The 16,244-nt window shown below is 48.3% G+C and overlaps 1 protein-coding gene across 1 annotated transcript; it reads right to left on the minus strand.

Annotated features, from left to right (window-relative positions):
- Positions 1-394: 394 nt before the first annotated feature.
- On the minus strand, positions 395-832 carry LOC138283627 (histone H2A type 2-C-like). The gene has a single exon (XM_069221566.1). The coding sequence runs from the start codon at positions 830-832 to the stop codon at positions 395-397; it is 438 nt and encodes a 145-aa protein (XP_069077667.1).
- Positions 833-16,244: the final 15,412 nt, after the last annotated feature.

Raw genomic sequence — 16,244 nt, forward strand, 5'->3', positions numbered from 1 at the left:
TAACGGTACCCCATGTGTGTGGCTTGAACACGAGAAAACAACACAAAAGGCCCTAAATCTTTTTGAGAGAGAAGCAATGGGGTAGGTGTGGTATTTGGGGCAGTGCTGTGGCAGTGCTACAAACCACAGACATTTTTGAAAACTAGACAACCAATGGAGACCCTCAATGCTTTACAAACCGAAACGTCTGACAGAAATCACACATTTGCCTCCCATTTCTGGGATGGAAAGATCCAGAATACGCAGAAATCCACAAAATTCCTACCAGTCTCATTACCACAATTGTGCCAATAAAAATGCTGTCCACTTGTGTGGCTGGACCTAGTGCCCACTACAGGAACGGCTCAAACCAAGGTCAACAGAAGCCGTCGCAAGGGGACTCCCATTGACAGCTTCACTTGCTTGCTTTGCCCCCAGCCTTGTGGCTCTCGGTTTTCTTGGGCAGCAGCACGGCCTGGATGTTTGGCAGAACGCCTCCCTGGGCGATGGTAACTCTGCCCAGCAGCTTGTTGAGCTCCTCGTCGTTGCGGATGGCGAGCTGGAGGTGCCTGGGGATGATGCGGGTCTTCTTGTTGTCCCGGGCCGCGTTGCCAGCCAGCTCGAGGATCTCGGCCGTCAGGTACTCCAGAACTGCAGCCAGATAGACGGGGGCACCGGCGCCGACCCGCTCGGCGTAGCTTCCCTTTCGGAGCAGCCTGTGCACACGGCCCACAGGGAACTGGAGTCCAGCTCTGGAAGAGCGTGTCTTGGCCTTAGCGCGGGCCTTGCCTCCTTGCTTTCCGCGTCCAGACATGGCGAGCAGCTGCTGTAGGTTCTCACTGATCCTCGACATACCCCGCCGAAATCACATCTCCCCTCACCTAAAGGAACTCCACTGGCTCCCGGTAGACAAGAGGATCACCTTTAAACTCCTGACCCACGCTCACAAGGCACTTCACAACACCGGACCCTCCTACCTCAACACCAGACTGAACTTCTACACTCCAACACGTCAACTCCGATCCGCCAACCTCGCCCTCGCCATCGTACCCTGAATCCAGCGCAAGACATCCGGCGGCAGATCCTTCTCCTTCCTCGCCGCCAAGACCTGGAACTCTCTCCCCACATCTCTTCGCCAGACCCAGGACCTCCTCGCATTCAGAAGGCTCCTCAAGACCTGGCTCTTCGACCGCTAAATCAGCAGCGCTCCCCCACTCCCCCTCTCAGCGCCTCGAAACCCTGACGGGTACATAGCGCGCTTTATAAATACTATGATTGATTGATTGATTGATTGACAGTGGTTTGATTCATTTCTGTCACAGGCACTAGACCTACCGACACAAGTGAGGTACCAATTTTATCAGGAGACTTGGAGGAATGCTGGGTGGATGTAAGCATGAGGCTCCATGTGGATTCCAGAACTTTCCATAACAGAAATGTAAGAAGAATTGTGTCTTTTTAGTCAAAGTTTGAGGTTTGCAAGGGATTCTGGGTAAACAAACTTGGTGAGTCCCACACAAGTCCACCCACCCTACATACCCCTAGATGCCTAGTTTTAAAAAATGTACAGGTTGGCTAGGTGCCGGCTGAGCTAGGCTCCAAAATCTACAGCTACCCACATTGGTAAAAAAGGGTCATTTCTCAGTGAAAAAATTCAATTTATCCATGTTGTGATTTGGGCTCGTTCCTGTTGCAGTACTAGACGTTCCCATACAAATGAGGTACCATTTTTATCGGAAGACTTGGGGGATGCCAGGTGGATGGAAGTTTTTAATTCACTTCAGATTCCAGAACTTTGTGAGAACAGAAATGTGAGGAAGTTGTGTTTTTTTAATTTTAATCAGCGTTTGAGGTTTGCCAGGCATTCTGGGTAAAACAGGCTGGTGAGACCCAAGTCAGCCCACCCTGGATACCTTTAGGTCTCTAATTTTAAAAAATGTACAGGTTGCCTAGGTTTCCTTAGGTGCCAATTGTGCTAGGCTCAAAGTCTACAGCTACCCACATTGGTAAAAAAGGGTCAGTTTTCGGCGAACAAATTTAATGTTTGCATGTTGTGTTTTGGGCCAGTTTGTGTTGTGGGCACTAGGTCTACCCACACAAGTGAGGTACCATTTGTATTGGGAGGCTTGGAGGAATGCTGGGTGGATAGAAGTTTGTGGCTCCCTGCAGATTCAAGAACTTTCCATCACAGAAATGGACAGAAAATGTGTTTTTTAGTAGATTCTGGGTAAAAAAATAAACTGTTGAGACCCAAGCAAGTCAGCCCATCCTGGATACCGCTATGTGTCTACTTTCTAAAAATGCACAGGTTTGGTAGGTTTCCCTAGGCGCTGGCTGAGCTAGGGTTCAAAATCCAAAGCTACTCACAATGGAAAAAAGGGTCAGTATTCAGTGGAAAAATGTAATGTGTTCATTTTGTATTTTGGCCCATTCCCTGTCGCAGGCACCAAGCCTACCCACATAAGTGAGGTACTATTTTTATTGGAAGACTTGTGGGAGCATAGAATAGAAGAACATTTGTTATTACCAATTGGATTTTGCCTCATTTGCGCCTTTTTAAATGTAAGCCAGATTATAAGAAAGAAGACGTTTTAAAAAATGACATCTAAATCATACACTAGTACGGGTACCCACAAATTCAGAGAAGTACAAATAATCACTGCTTCTAAACTCCATATCTTGGGCCTATTTCAGAATTAAATAGGTTTCCTTGTTACCAATTTTTCACTCTGCCTATTTCCCTATAATTGATTTATTCTCAGTACTCAATGAAAAACCATTGTACAGTGCAGCTCAGTTGTTTTCTCTGGGTACCTTGTATTCTTGGAGAACCTACAAACCCTATATATTTCCTAAAACAGAAGGGTCTAGTGAATGTAATGGTATATTGTTTTTATAAATCGAATATATTGACAAAAAGTTACAGATAAAAATGTTGTCACAAATGGCTGTTTTTCTTACTCATTTCCAGTGTTCTTTTCTTTCAACAGTTCCTTGAAGGATCTACACACAAAACTCCTTGCTGAATTTGGTATGTTGCTTACTTTTCAGAAATGTATAGCTTTCCTGGATCATCCATGGGTTTCACACTGGTTTCCACCACGAACTAGAAGTAGTTTGAAAGCACGTAAAATAGAAAAAAAATGCTACTTCTTTGAACAATACCAAAACTGTGGTACAAAACACGCTCTGCATGTTCCTGAATGCTGGGATCATGGTGACTTTATTACTGCAAACCGGTCATTGATTCCATTTTCAGGGGACAAAACAGACATTTTGATCTGGAGAACTTTTTCCCTATTTTTCTCAAAAAACTCAAACCTGTGCTATATTTTGCCTATTTTCTTTGTCCTCTGCATGGGAATACACGAACCATGAGTACCTTTAGAATCCCCAGGATGTTGGAAAAGAAGGATGCAACTTTACTGTGGATACCTTATGTGGAAAAATGTTATGGAGCACTAAGCGTGAACTACCCCTAATGGACAAAAAAAGGGTCAGCATTGGGAGGGAAAGGCCCAGCAGCTAAAGAGTTAAGGAGTCATTATCTGGCATTTATTCCTGACATTAAGGTGTTGGTAGAAATGCACATAGGGCTCACTTCCTATCATTATGAGCTTGCTAGACTATTATGCACAAATACTGGTGAGGTGGTTAGGGATGAAACTCTGATTACAGCTGGTGTCCCCACACAAAAACCCAGTAATTATAAGATCTGTCCTAGGAATGGGGCTTAACTACTCAGATCTGGTAATAACTAGTCCTTTTCAGGTGCTTTTTGTCAAAATCCTGAGTTAAATACACAGACAAGTTCCCCCTGCTCAAAACAGGTAGAAAAGGCCTGCGAGAGGGACATTGGAGGTTGGATTGGTTGTTCAAAGCAAACAAGGATAGGGTGGAGTCAGTCTGGGGGACTCATTGACTGCACCTACTTTGTTGTGATTTAGGTGTGTGCAGAGCACTCAGCCTAAACCTCTTTCTAAGTCCAGGGTTGTTCGGGGGTTGGGGATGGGGAGGTCAGAGACAGTTTCATGGTGGGTGATGGAGCCATTGACCCACAGCTCTGCCATAGGCTCTACGCTGCACTGCATGTAGGGCACAAATTGTTGTGAAGGTATCACCCCAGGCTCTGCTAAAGGACTGGGGCTTCTTTAATATGCTGGGTGTAGAGGCCCAAAAGGCATTGCACCTGTGGGTCAGACGAGGAGACAGGTGGAGACCAGTGCACCCACCTACAGGGGAGGCACAGGTCTGCATGGGGCAGTATAGTCTGCTTCACCCCCCCCGCAGGTGGGGCTAGTGAGGTTCTCTCTGTTCAGGTCAAGAGCCGGGGGCTCTCGATGTGGTAGGTAGATACTCGCACACAGCCTTGCTAATCATGTGGTGGAGGGTCAAGGGGCTGGGTTTGTCCTGTGCCTGACACAGGGCCTTTGTATCTTCTTCCTGTTTGTTAGAAATGTGGTCTCTAGTTGGCAGATGTATACACCTTTGTCCAAATAGGGACCACAATCCAAGTCACAATCCAATTTATTCTGTGCCCACCCTCTGGTAGCTTGGCACTGAGCAGTCAATGTGTAAAGCAGTTTTGCTATAAATCACACAGTAACACTCCGAAAACACTACGAAAAATACAACACACAGGTTTAGAAAAATATAGAATATTTATCTGGTTAAATTAAGGTCAAAACAATAAGATTCTTTAAGCACAAGTTGAGATATCAATTTTCCAAGGTGATTAAAAAGAGTCTTAAATCTTAGAAATCAACAGTTGTCTCTTGTTTCCACAAAGTACCTAGTTTGCTTCAAAAATAACACGTACGGAGACTGCAGAGGAGGAGATGTGTGGAAAAATAGGGTGTACAACAGATTTTCCGACATGGCACAGACGATGCGTCACTTCTTTCCACGCTGCAAGGGGCTTTGTGTTGATTTCCAGCATGCAGTTTTGGGTCCTCACTGCCATGTGGGGATCTTTTTGATGCCCAGGGATGATATGGGGAAATCCTGGGCATTCAGGAAGAATTTACAGACGTTGCGTCGATCCGGTAGACGATGAGTCAAATTTTCTGTCTCACGGCACGCGCTGCGTCGATTCTTCACTCAGGAAGTTGGGCTGTGTAGTTCCGGTTCGACTGTGCTTCAATCAGGAAGGCTGTGCATCGAATTTCCGGCAGCAAGGCAGGCACTGCGTCGATTCTTCACTCTGGAAGTCAGGCAGTGTCGTTCCGGCTCAGCTGTGCGTCTATTTCTCAGTCTCAAAATGGATGTGCGTCATTTCCAGCAGTCTGTGCGTCGATTTTCAACGCAGAGATTAAGGTGGTCATTATGACAATGGCAGTGACAGTTAGGGTGGCGGTAATGCTTCCAACAGGCTGGCGGTAATTATCGCCAAATTATGACCTTGGCGGCGATAACTCCCTTAGACAGCCAATGTACCACACCAACCGCCAGGAAGTTAACACCACTGAACACGGCGGTAGCCATCAACAGCCAGATGGAAGACAAGGTACCGCCCACCATATTATGACATAGGGAATCGCCACGATTGAGGTACCAACGCCATCAAAACCCTGGCAGAAACAGAACACAGAAGACGAAAGACTCACCATCAGAGACACAGAGAAGACCAGCGCCGCCATGGAACCGGAACTTCAAGTCTTCACGATGCTCATCTACGCCATGCTCCATCTGGAAAACCAATGCCAACGAAGACGACGACGGTAAGTACAGCCGCCGAGCACACAAGGGAGGGAGGAAAAGCAGAGTGACACGCACAACACACACCATACACACACACAACATACACACAACCAGCTGCAGAGGAAAACCAGTCTCACAGGACACACGTCATAATAATGCAAGGACAACAATTAGTCAGAACTGATAGTGTAATTTGATGCCAGCAGCCACCATATTGTCAGTGTGACAAGAGAAATATGAGTCACTGTTCAGAGAGGGCCAATGGCCAGTCCAAAGTACAAAAGGCCCACATGGCCACAGGGCACAATCCAAGCCCCAACTTGTTCCCTGGTGAAATCTGCAGTACACTGTGCAGGGGCATTATGTTGGGAATGACCAGGCACCTCAGGGGGTAAGGGGTCAGGGGGCACCTCAGCTGGAGTTGGTGACTTGCCCACTGGTTCTGGAGGGGGATCCATGCACATTTCTCATTGCTGGGGAGTGCAAGCTCACAGTTTCTGATGTGGGGGACTTGCCCACTGATTCTGGAGGGGTCTCCATGCCCATTTCCTATTGCTGGGGAGTGCAAGCTCACAGTCTCTGAGGTGGGGGACTTGCCCACTGGTTCTGGAGGGGGCTTTGTGCCCATTTCACATTGCTGGGGAGTGCAAGGTCACAGTCTCTGAGGTGGGGGACTTGCCCACTGTTGAACAAGGGGTCTCCTTGTTCAACAGTCCCTGGAGGGTGGCCGAGATGCCCTCTGCTGGAGGTGAGGGCTGCTGTGTCCCAGCTGGAGGCGAGGGCTGCTGTGTCCCAGCTGGAGGTGAGGGCTGCTGTGTCCCAGTTGGAGGTGAGGGCTGCTGTGTCCCAGCTGGAGGTGAGGGCTGCTGTGTCCCAGTTGAAGGTGAGGGCTGCTGTGCCCCAGTTAGAGGTTAGTGGGCTCCTTACCCACTGCTGTGGGAGGGGGCCTCTCTTAGCTGGTGGTTTGGGAACCTTCCCTTTCTTAAGTGGTGGAGTGGGATCCTTCCCTTTCTTGAGTGGCAGAGTAAGATCCTTCCCTTTCTTGGGTGTTGGAGTGGGATCCTTCCTTCTCTTGGGTGGTGAAGTGGGATCCTTCCCTTTCTTGGGTGGTGGAGTGGGATCCTTCCCTCTCTTGGGTGGTAGGGTGAGATCCTTTCCTTTCTTGCCTCCACAACTAGGAGGTGCCTCCACTGTCCCAGTGGACTGTTTGGCTGAGGTGCTGGGCTGGGTCGTTGTGACCCTGCTCTTATGGGCAGGATGGGGGAGTGGAGGGTGAGGGAAGAGGTCAAGTTGGGCAAGGAGAAGCTTCTTAGGGATGGTTTGGCGGGAGGAGGTATGGGAGTGGAGGTTGAGGGAGTGGTTGTTGGAGGTGTATGTCTGCTGGACTTGGGTGCAGGTGCATGGACAGTGTGCTGATGTGAGGTAGATGGCTGTTGGTTGTCTGTTTGTGTCTCAGGAGTTGGGGGGCAGACAGGGTTGGAGAGGACACAGGGGAAGCGTGGATGGATGTTGTGGAGGTGTCTGCAAGTGAGGTGTGTGTGCTTCTTGGTGTGGTGATGGTGGTGGTGGCTGTTGATGCAGTGCATGCAGTTGTGAGTGCAGATGTGACAGTGAGGGATGAGGGGGAGACAGTGGAGGCAGTGGATGTTGTTGTGTGTGTAATAGTCTGTTGTTTGTGTGAGTGCTTATGACCTGAAGTGTGCTGCCTTCGTTTGTCTGTGCCACTCTTGTGTGATGTTTTGTGTGCATGTGTAGATGGGTCTTCGCGACCGCGTCTCCTACCTCCTTGAGCCGGCACCACTCGGCCGGCTCGCTCGATTCACTTCCGCGTTCCCATGGTAACATGGGAACGCTGACGGACATCAAGGAAGAAGACTTCCGGATGGGGGCACTAAAAGAGAAGACGGACTACGCGACAAGGGAGGACAACAACGCGGAACAGGAATAACAGGACGGAGCGAGAGACGCGGAGACTACAGCAGAGGAAAACTGCAGACCCTCAGGAGGAAGAGAGGAAAACTGAGCCATTTCCAGTGAAGGAAAGGAGCTGAAAACCCAAGAAACCCGCCACGACCCAGGAGGGTCGTGGCTTTTCAAGGTACGGTCCCTCCTGGGGACGCGGGAACACAAAAGAGTAACAGGGGCAGAGATGAAGGGAACCGGGGAGGCGGGAGAAGGGGTACGCCACTGAACAACTGGGGAGGGGGTAATAAACTTTCTGTTTGTTTTGGGCACTGGGCTGTATGTGAAAGAAGAGACAGAACATGGCTACATGAACTAAAACCATCACCCTCACAGTGGGATACCCTCAACACCCGTCCCCCTCTGAAAGGTCCCTCCCAGCATGTATCTCTAAGGAAGAAAACCCGCGCAGACACCCCAAATATACTCACCTTCGTTTCCTCTGTTTGTTTTTCCGGTAACGCTCGGGAGTCCCAAGAACCAGACGTTAGCCGAACCTAGAGGAGGAGAAAAATAAAAGGACAAGATGATTAACAGAGACCAGAAAAATCCGCAAGATCTATAAAGAAACAAAATTTGTACTAGATTACCTCTACCATATAAAGGAAATAAAACTTTGGTTTTTCCTATATACCAGACTCAGACCTTTTGTACCGCCGCAGCCTATCACAGTGGTGTCAGAAGTGGGATCATATCCCGAAGGCTACTGGGCGGTATACAACATGAGTGAAAAACCAACCCTAGAGGACATGATTAAACAGATAGCGGAGGGCCAGCACCACCTTCAACTAGTTTGGGAGGTACACCAACGGGAGGCCAAGGAAGACAGAGAGGCCCTACAATCAGCCCTAAAAAGCCAAGCTACGATCTTGGCAAACAACCAGCTTGTACACGAGACTGCGCTGCAGAAATTAACGGACACCATAGCACCCAGCAAAGTACACCCCAATGTCCCGAGCTCTGTCTTACAAAAATTCCAGGAAGGGGAAGACCCGGACTCCTTCTTCACAAACTTTGAACGTCTGGCCTCATCAGCCCAATGTCCGGAGGAACGGGGGGGACAGTATATCGCGCCATTACTCACAGGAATTCTACAGACGGCCTACCAAGCTGCTAATCCAGGTGGTACCACCCCATACAAGGATGTAAAAAGGAGTATCCTAGAAAGGTTGGTCATGATGTAGAATACTATCGATTGAAGTTCCGAAAAGTGAAATGGGGACAGAATGAAGATCCTCGCACTTTTTACTTCCGGGTTAAAGATTTAGCCTTAAAATGGTTGGGGCCTCTAGGAACAACCAGAGAAGATGTGATAAAAACAATTATTTTGGAACAGTATTTGGACTCCCTACCAAATAGCACCAGGAATTGGATAAGGCAACACCCGAAGGTAGATACTGAACTCGCTATAGATCTGGCCTGTGCCTACCACCGGTCTACGGATGTTAAACTCCTACAGCCCAGACAGGCCATAAAACCCATACCAACCCCACCAAAACCAAACCTGAGATATCCACCGGAAGAATCTGGGTCCCACAAACAGGGGGAGAGTCATCCAATGCAACAACCCCAATGCTTTAGTTGTGGGGAATGGGGTCATATAGCAAGGGTATGTCCCAGAAAATCAGATGGAGTCGAACCCATGGAAATAGGGGTTACCCGACGTAGGGTATTATGTACAGACAAGGGGAATTCTAAATTCAAACAGGTCATCAAGATAAACGGGCATCCTATCTCTGCCTTAATTGATTCAGGTTGTAGTCAATCCGTAATCCGAAAAGACTTAGTGGACCCCACAGACCTGGCCCCAAACCAGTGGGTCACTATTTGTTGTATACATGGCGATAAGGAACAATATTCCCTGGCATTGGTCAAGGTGGAATGGGGCGAATACCACGATTTCCTCCCAATGGGGGTTATGGACCGGTTGATTGAAGACTGTATTATAGGGACTGACTATATCCGGTTCTATAATCTCCTAGACCAAACCCGAGCACCGAAGGAGATCCCAGACTGGTGGACAGAAGCACTGTTTTCTAATAGCTTTATTGAGTGCCCTCCGAGTCGCAGAAAACTCACCCGAAGTGAGAAAAGACAGGAGAAAATAAGATTTCGGGAGGCCAGAGAGGAGACAAGACGCGACAAGGTAGTGGCAGAGATTCGTGACGCAACGGTTAACTTTAGAACCAGCCAGAGAGAAGACCCTACCCTCGCTCATGCCTGGAATACGGCCAAAACAGAATCCACGAACGAGGTGGGTCCTTATTTTCTAATACAGAAAAACCTTCTCTATAGACTTACAACGACTACCACAGGAGAAACAAAACAACAACTAGTTGTTCCTGAACCGTATCGAAACCAAGTACTGTTTTTAGCTCATAATCAACCAGGAGGGGGTCACTACGGTAGAGAAAAGACAGAGGAATATCTCCTACGGAGGTTCTATTGGCCGGGGGTCTATGCCCACATCAGGAGATACTGCTTACAATGTCCTAGGTGCCAACTTACAGAACCGAGAATACCCAGGAAAGCACCCTTACATCCTCTACCCATTATTGAAGTTCCTTTTAGCCGAGTGGGTATGGATTTAATCGGCCCTTTACTCCCATCATCCAGAGGACACACATATATTCTAGTTATAGTAGACTACGCTACGAGATATCCCGAAGCGATTCCCTTATCAAGTATGACTACAAAAACGGTGGCCCAAGCCATGTTAACGTTCTTTTCTCGGGCAGGATTTCCCCAAGAGATCCTTACTGACCAAGGCACCCCTTTCATGTCAAACCTTATGAAACAGATATGTCGATTATTAGAGATTACTCAAATAAAGACTTCTGTATACCACCCACAAACGGACGGTTTAGTGGAACGCTATAACTGTACCATAAAGACACTATTGAGGAAAATAGTAGATGACTCCGGAAGGGATTGGGATCAGAAGTTACCCCTGGTTCTTTATGCCATCCGGACTCACGAACCGTCCTCTACGGGTCATAGCCCGTTTGAATTAGTCTTTGGAAGGCAACCACGTAGTCTTCTAGACATGGCAGCAGAAACATGGGAAGAGGAAGGAGAGGAAGGAAAACCCTTGCTAGAATATGTTCACAATTTAAAAACCCATTTACAAAACTTATGGGAAGATGTACGTAGGCATCTCGAGAAAGCACAAACCAATCAAAAAGCCTATTACGACAAGGGAAGTAAATTACGATCATTTCTCCCGAACGATCAAGTTCTTATAATGCGACCAACATCTGAGCATAAATTATTAGCTAGATGGCAAGGACCCTATAGAGTTATTAAAGCAGTCTCTTCCATCACCTACCTCATAGAGTTAAGTACACATCCAAAAAGAACCCAAATCTACCATATAAACTTATTAAAAAAATGGAAACCAGCAGAAGAGATCGATAACCGATTAGCCAACGGATGTTTTATCTCACCATCCAGAGAGCTAGACTTAGAACTCTTTCCCCTGGGAAAACAGAAACCGGAGGGAAATCCCTGTATAAACAGTTCTCTTACAGAAACTGAGAAGGTACAACTATCCGCACTCTTAAAACAACACTCACACTTCTTTTCTGAAACGCCGGGAAGAACCACATTAATCCACCACAAAATAAAAACACCCGAAGGACAGACTATCCGCCTCCGACCCTATCGTATACCCGAAGCCCAGAAACATATCATTGAGGAAGAAATAGAGAAAATGCTAACCCTGGGGGTAATTGAACCCTCTGTTAGTCCTTGGAGTTCCCCGGTAGTTCTCGTTCCAAAACCCGACGGGTCTGTCTGGTTTTGCATCGACTTTTGGAAACTCAATGATATATCACTCTTTGATACGTATCCCATCCCTCGAGTCGATGACGTCTTAGAGAAGTTAGGAAAAGCAAAATATCTGTCCACACTAGATCTAACAAAGGGGTACTGGCAAATTCCCCTTGCACCTGAAGACAAGGAAAAAACAGCGTTTTCGACTCAATCAGGCCTATATCAGTTCACAGTTTTACCCTTCGGTCTCCACGGGGCCCCTGCTACCTTTCAACGCTTGATGGACCGACTTTTAAAACCCTTTCAAGATTTCACAGCAGCCTATTTAGATGACATTGTCATTTATAGCGACACTTGGCTTAATCACTTACTACATCTCAACGAGGTGTTTACTGCTCTGGCGGAAGCCGGGCTGACGGCCAATCCAAAAAAATGCGTATTGGGGAACACAGAAATATCCTATCTAGGCTATGTGATAGGCAACGGGACCCTTCAACCACAAAAAAATAAAATTGAGGCCATAATGCAAGTCCAAAAACCAAAAACCAAGAAGGACCTACGATCCTTTTTAGGGTTGGTAGGCTATTACCACAGGTTTATACCCAGATACTCTACTATTGCTGCCCCTCTTACTGATCTACTGGACAAATAGCGCCCCACCACATTGGCCCCATTTTCAGAGTCTCAGAGTATTAGCTTTGAACAGTTAAAGAAATCCCTTACCACTGATCCAGTGTTAAAATGTCCTGATTTTTCTAGGCCGTTCCACCTTTATACTGACGCTTCTAACATTGGCCTCGGTGCAGTCCTCACCCAACCCGACGAGGAGGGACTTGACCACCCAGTTGTCTTTATAAGTAGGAAACTCCTTCCCCGTGAATGCCACTAGCCCAATACTGAAAAGGAGTGTTTAGCCATAAAATGGGCTGTGGAAAACTTACAATACTACCTTTTGGGCAGGCCGTTTGTGCTTTACACTGACCATGCCCCTCTTACTTGGCTTGCCTCCCACAAAGACTCCAATTCCAGAGTGTTGCGGTGGTTCCTTGAGCTCCAACCTTTTACTTTCCAGGTCCGCCACGTCCCAGGTTCTCAACAGGGCCCCGCCGATTACCTGTCCCGGTTCCCCTCCTCCTCCTCGGTCCTCTACCAGTCCCGATCATGGGATGGGGAGTGTAGACAGGTCTCCGCAACCGCGTCTCCTACCTCCTTGAGCCGGCACCACTCGGCCGGCTCGCTCGATTCACTTCCGCGTTCCCATGGTAACATGGGAACGCTGACGGACGTCAAGGAAGAAGACTTCCGGATGGGGGCACTAAAAGAGAAGACGGACTACGCGACAAGGGAGGACAACAACGCGGAACACGAAGAACAGGACGGAGCGAGAGACGCGGAGACTACAGCAGAGGAAGATTGCAGACCCTCAGGAGGAAGAGAGGAAAACAGAGCCGTTTCCAGCGAAGGAAAGGAGCTGAAAACCCAAGAAACCCGCCACGACCCAGGAGGGTCGTGGCTTTTCAAGGTACGGTCCCTCCTGGGGACCCGGGAACACAAAAGAGTAACAGGGGCACAGGGGAAGGGAACCGGGGAGGCGGGAGAGGGGGTACACCACTGAACCACTGGGGAGGGGGTAATAAACTTTCTGTTTGTTTTGGGCACTGGGCTGTAAGTGAAAGAAGAGACAGAACGTGGCTCCATGAACTAAAACCATCACCCTCACAGTGGGATACCCTCACCACCCGTCCCCCTCTGAAAGGTCCCTCCCCGCATGTACCTCTAAGGAAGAAAACCTGCGCAGACAACCCCAATATACTCACCTTCGTTTCCTCTGTTTGTTTTTCCGGTAACGCTCAGGAGTCCCAAGAACCAGACGTTAGCCGAACCTAGAGGAGGAGAAAAAAAAAAGGACAAGACGATTAACAGAGACCAGAAAAATCCGCAAGATCTATAAAGAAACAAAATTTGTACTAGATTACCTCTACCATATAAAGGAAATAAAACTTTGTTTTTTCCTATATACCAGACTCAGACCTTTTGTACCGCCGCAGCCTATCACAGCATGCTTGTCTGTATGTGTGCATGGGATGGGTTGGGGTTGAGGAGATTGGGACTGGGACGTGGTAGTTGGAGGGGGGACGGTAGGAACAGGGACAATGGCTGCCATCAAAGAGGAGGCCAGAGCCTGGAACTATCTCTGTTGGGCTGCCAATCTACTGTGAATGCCCTCCAGGAATGCATTGCATTGCTGCATCTGGGATGTCAGCCCTTCAATGGCATTCACAATGGTTGACTGTCCTACAGAGATGGATCTCAGGAGATCAATAGCCTCCCCACTGAGGACAGCAGGGCTTACTGGGGCAGGGCCTGAGGTGCCTGGGTTGAAGGATATGCCCATCCTCCTGGGTGAGTGGAGACAGGCAACTCAGTGAGGGGCTATTTGGAGGGTGGTGGTACAGGGGGTGGCGGCTGTACCTGTAGCTGGGGTGGTCCCAGAGGTGTCCACCACCAGGGAGTTTCCATCGGAGGAGGAATCTGAGTCAGTGTTGTCACCTCCTGTCTCCGCCATGGTGCCCCCTTCACCCTCTGTCACACTGGTCGCCTCGGCATTGGTGGACTCTGCCTCCTGGGTCTTGTGGGTAGCTCACTCTGTCACTGGTGCCCCACTCCTCCATCAGATGCTATTGCACACATGGACAGGATGACAGAAGATGAAAGGGGGGGGAGAAAGTGAGCACTGGGTCAATTACAGCACCAACACCATAGATGGCATACACATTACCGTCACACTCAGGGATCAGGACTGAGCACCATGCATCGCACTGGCATTCCATTGGCTAGGTACCACAGCAAGATGTGAGCCAACCCCTGTAGGAAAGTACCATCTTGCCTGGCATGTTACCCCCATTTTTACTTGTGTGTCAGTTTGTTTTTACTTGTCTCACTGGGATCCTGCTAGCCAGGACCCAAGTGCTCATAGTTTGTGGCCTAAATGTGTTCCCTGTGTGGTGCCTAACTGTACTGTTGAGGCTTTGCTAACCAGAACCTCAGTGCTTATGCTCACTCTGTCTTTAAAATTGTCACTGCAGGCTAGTGACCATGTTTACCAATTCTGATTGGCACACTGGAACACCCTTATAATACCCTAGTATATGGTAACTGGGTACCCAGGGTATTGGGGATCCAGGAGATCCCTATGGGCTGCAGCATTTCTTTTGCCACCCATAAGGAGCTCAGAAAAATCTTATACAGGACTGCCAATGCAGCCTGGGCTGGGTGAAATAACGACCACATTATTTCACAGCCATTTTACACTGCACTTAAGTAACTTATAAGTCACCTATATGTCTAACCCTCACTTGGTGAAGGTTAGGTGCAAAGTTACTAAGTTACTAAGTGTGAGGGCACCCTGGCACTAGCCAAGGCGTCCCCACATTGTTCAGGGCAATTTCACCGGGCTTTGTGAGTGTGGGGACACCATCACACATGTGCACTACATATAGGTCAATACCTATATGTAGCTTCACGATGGTAACTCCGAATATGGCCATGTAACATGTCTAAGATCATGGAATTGTCCCCTCATGCCAAATCTAGTATTAGGGTGCCAATCCCATGCATCCCCGGGGCTCCAGAATGGACCCCGGGTACTGCCAAACTAGGCTCTCTGGGGATTTCACTGCAACTACCGCTGCTGCCAACCCTCAGACAGGTTTTCGCCCTCCTGGGGTCTGGGCAGGCCAGTCCCAGGAAGGCAGAACAAAGGATTTCCTCTGAGAGAAGGTGTTACACCCTCTCCCTTCGGAAATAGGTGTTAAGGGCCTGAGAGGAGTAGCCTCTCCTGGCCTCTGGGAATGCTTTGAAGGGCACAGATGGTGCCCTCCTTGCATTTACCAGTCTACACTGGTTAAGGGATCCCCCAGCCCCTGCTCTGGTGAGAAACTGGACAAAGGAAAGGGGAGTGACTGTAGGAGGCTGGCCTGGCTTATAGTGGGTACCTTGTGGTACTTACACCTTGTGCCAGGTCCAGTTATCTCTTATTAGTAGATTAGTAGTGTTCTAGCAGCTTAGGCTGATAGAGGTAGCTATGGCAGAGCTGCTTAGGCTGAACTAGGAGACATGCAAAGCTCCTACCATACCACATATATAGCACTACATCATAAGAAAACACAATATTCAGAGTTACTAAAAATAAAGGCACTTTATTTTAGTGACAATATGCCAAAAGTATCTCAGAGGATATACTCCCTTAGGAGGTAAGTAAAATACACAAAATATACACACAAACCAAAATCAGGTAAGTAAAACACTTAGAAAGGTAGTGCAAACACTATAGAACACAATAGAATGCAATAGAAGACAATAGGCCTAGGGGCAACACAAACCATATACTCCAGAAGTGGAATGTGAACCACGAATGGACACCAGGCCTAGTGTAGTGTGTAGAGGGTCGCTGGGAGTGTAAGAAAACACTAACGGTGTCAAAGATACCCCACCCCAAGACCCTGAAAAGTAGGAGTAAAGTTACACTGCTACCCCAGAAAGACAGTAAAGTCAAGATAAGGGATTCTGCAAAGACAACAACTGACTGCAAAGCACTGAAGACGAATTCCTGGACATGAGGACATGCAAAGGAAGGGGACCAAGTCCAAGAGTCACGCAAGTGTCCTGGGGGGGCAGGGGCCCAATAAACCCCGGATGAAGGTGCAAAAGAGCTGCCTCTGGGTGAAAGAAGCTGAAGATTCTGCAACAACAGAAGGTGCCAGGAACTTCTACTTTGGTCAGAAGATGTCCCACGGTATGCTGGAGAATGCAGAGTTGTTTCCACGCAG

The sequence above is a fragment of the Pleurodeles waltl genome, chromosome 3_1 (genome assembly GCF_031143425.1).
Source record: "Pleurodeles waltl isolate 20211129_DDA chromosome 3_1, aPleWal1.hap1.20221129, whole genome shotgun sequence".
Classification (NCBI taxonomy): domain Eukaryota; kingdom Metazoa; phylum Chordata; class Amphibia; order Caudata; family Salamandridae; genus Pleurodeles; species Pleurodeles waltl.

Bases quoted from the DNA above. Each gene is read 5' to 3' on its own strand.
- LOC138283627 (XM_069221566.1), bottom strand. From the start codon at position 832: ATGTCGAGGATCAGTGAGAACCTACAGCAGCTGCTCGCCATGTCTGGA.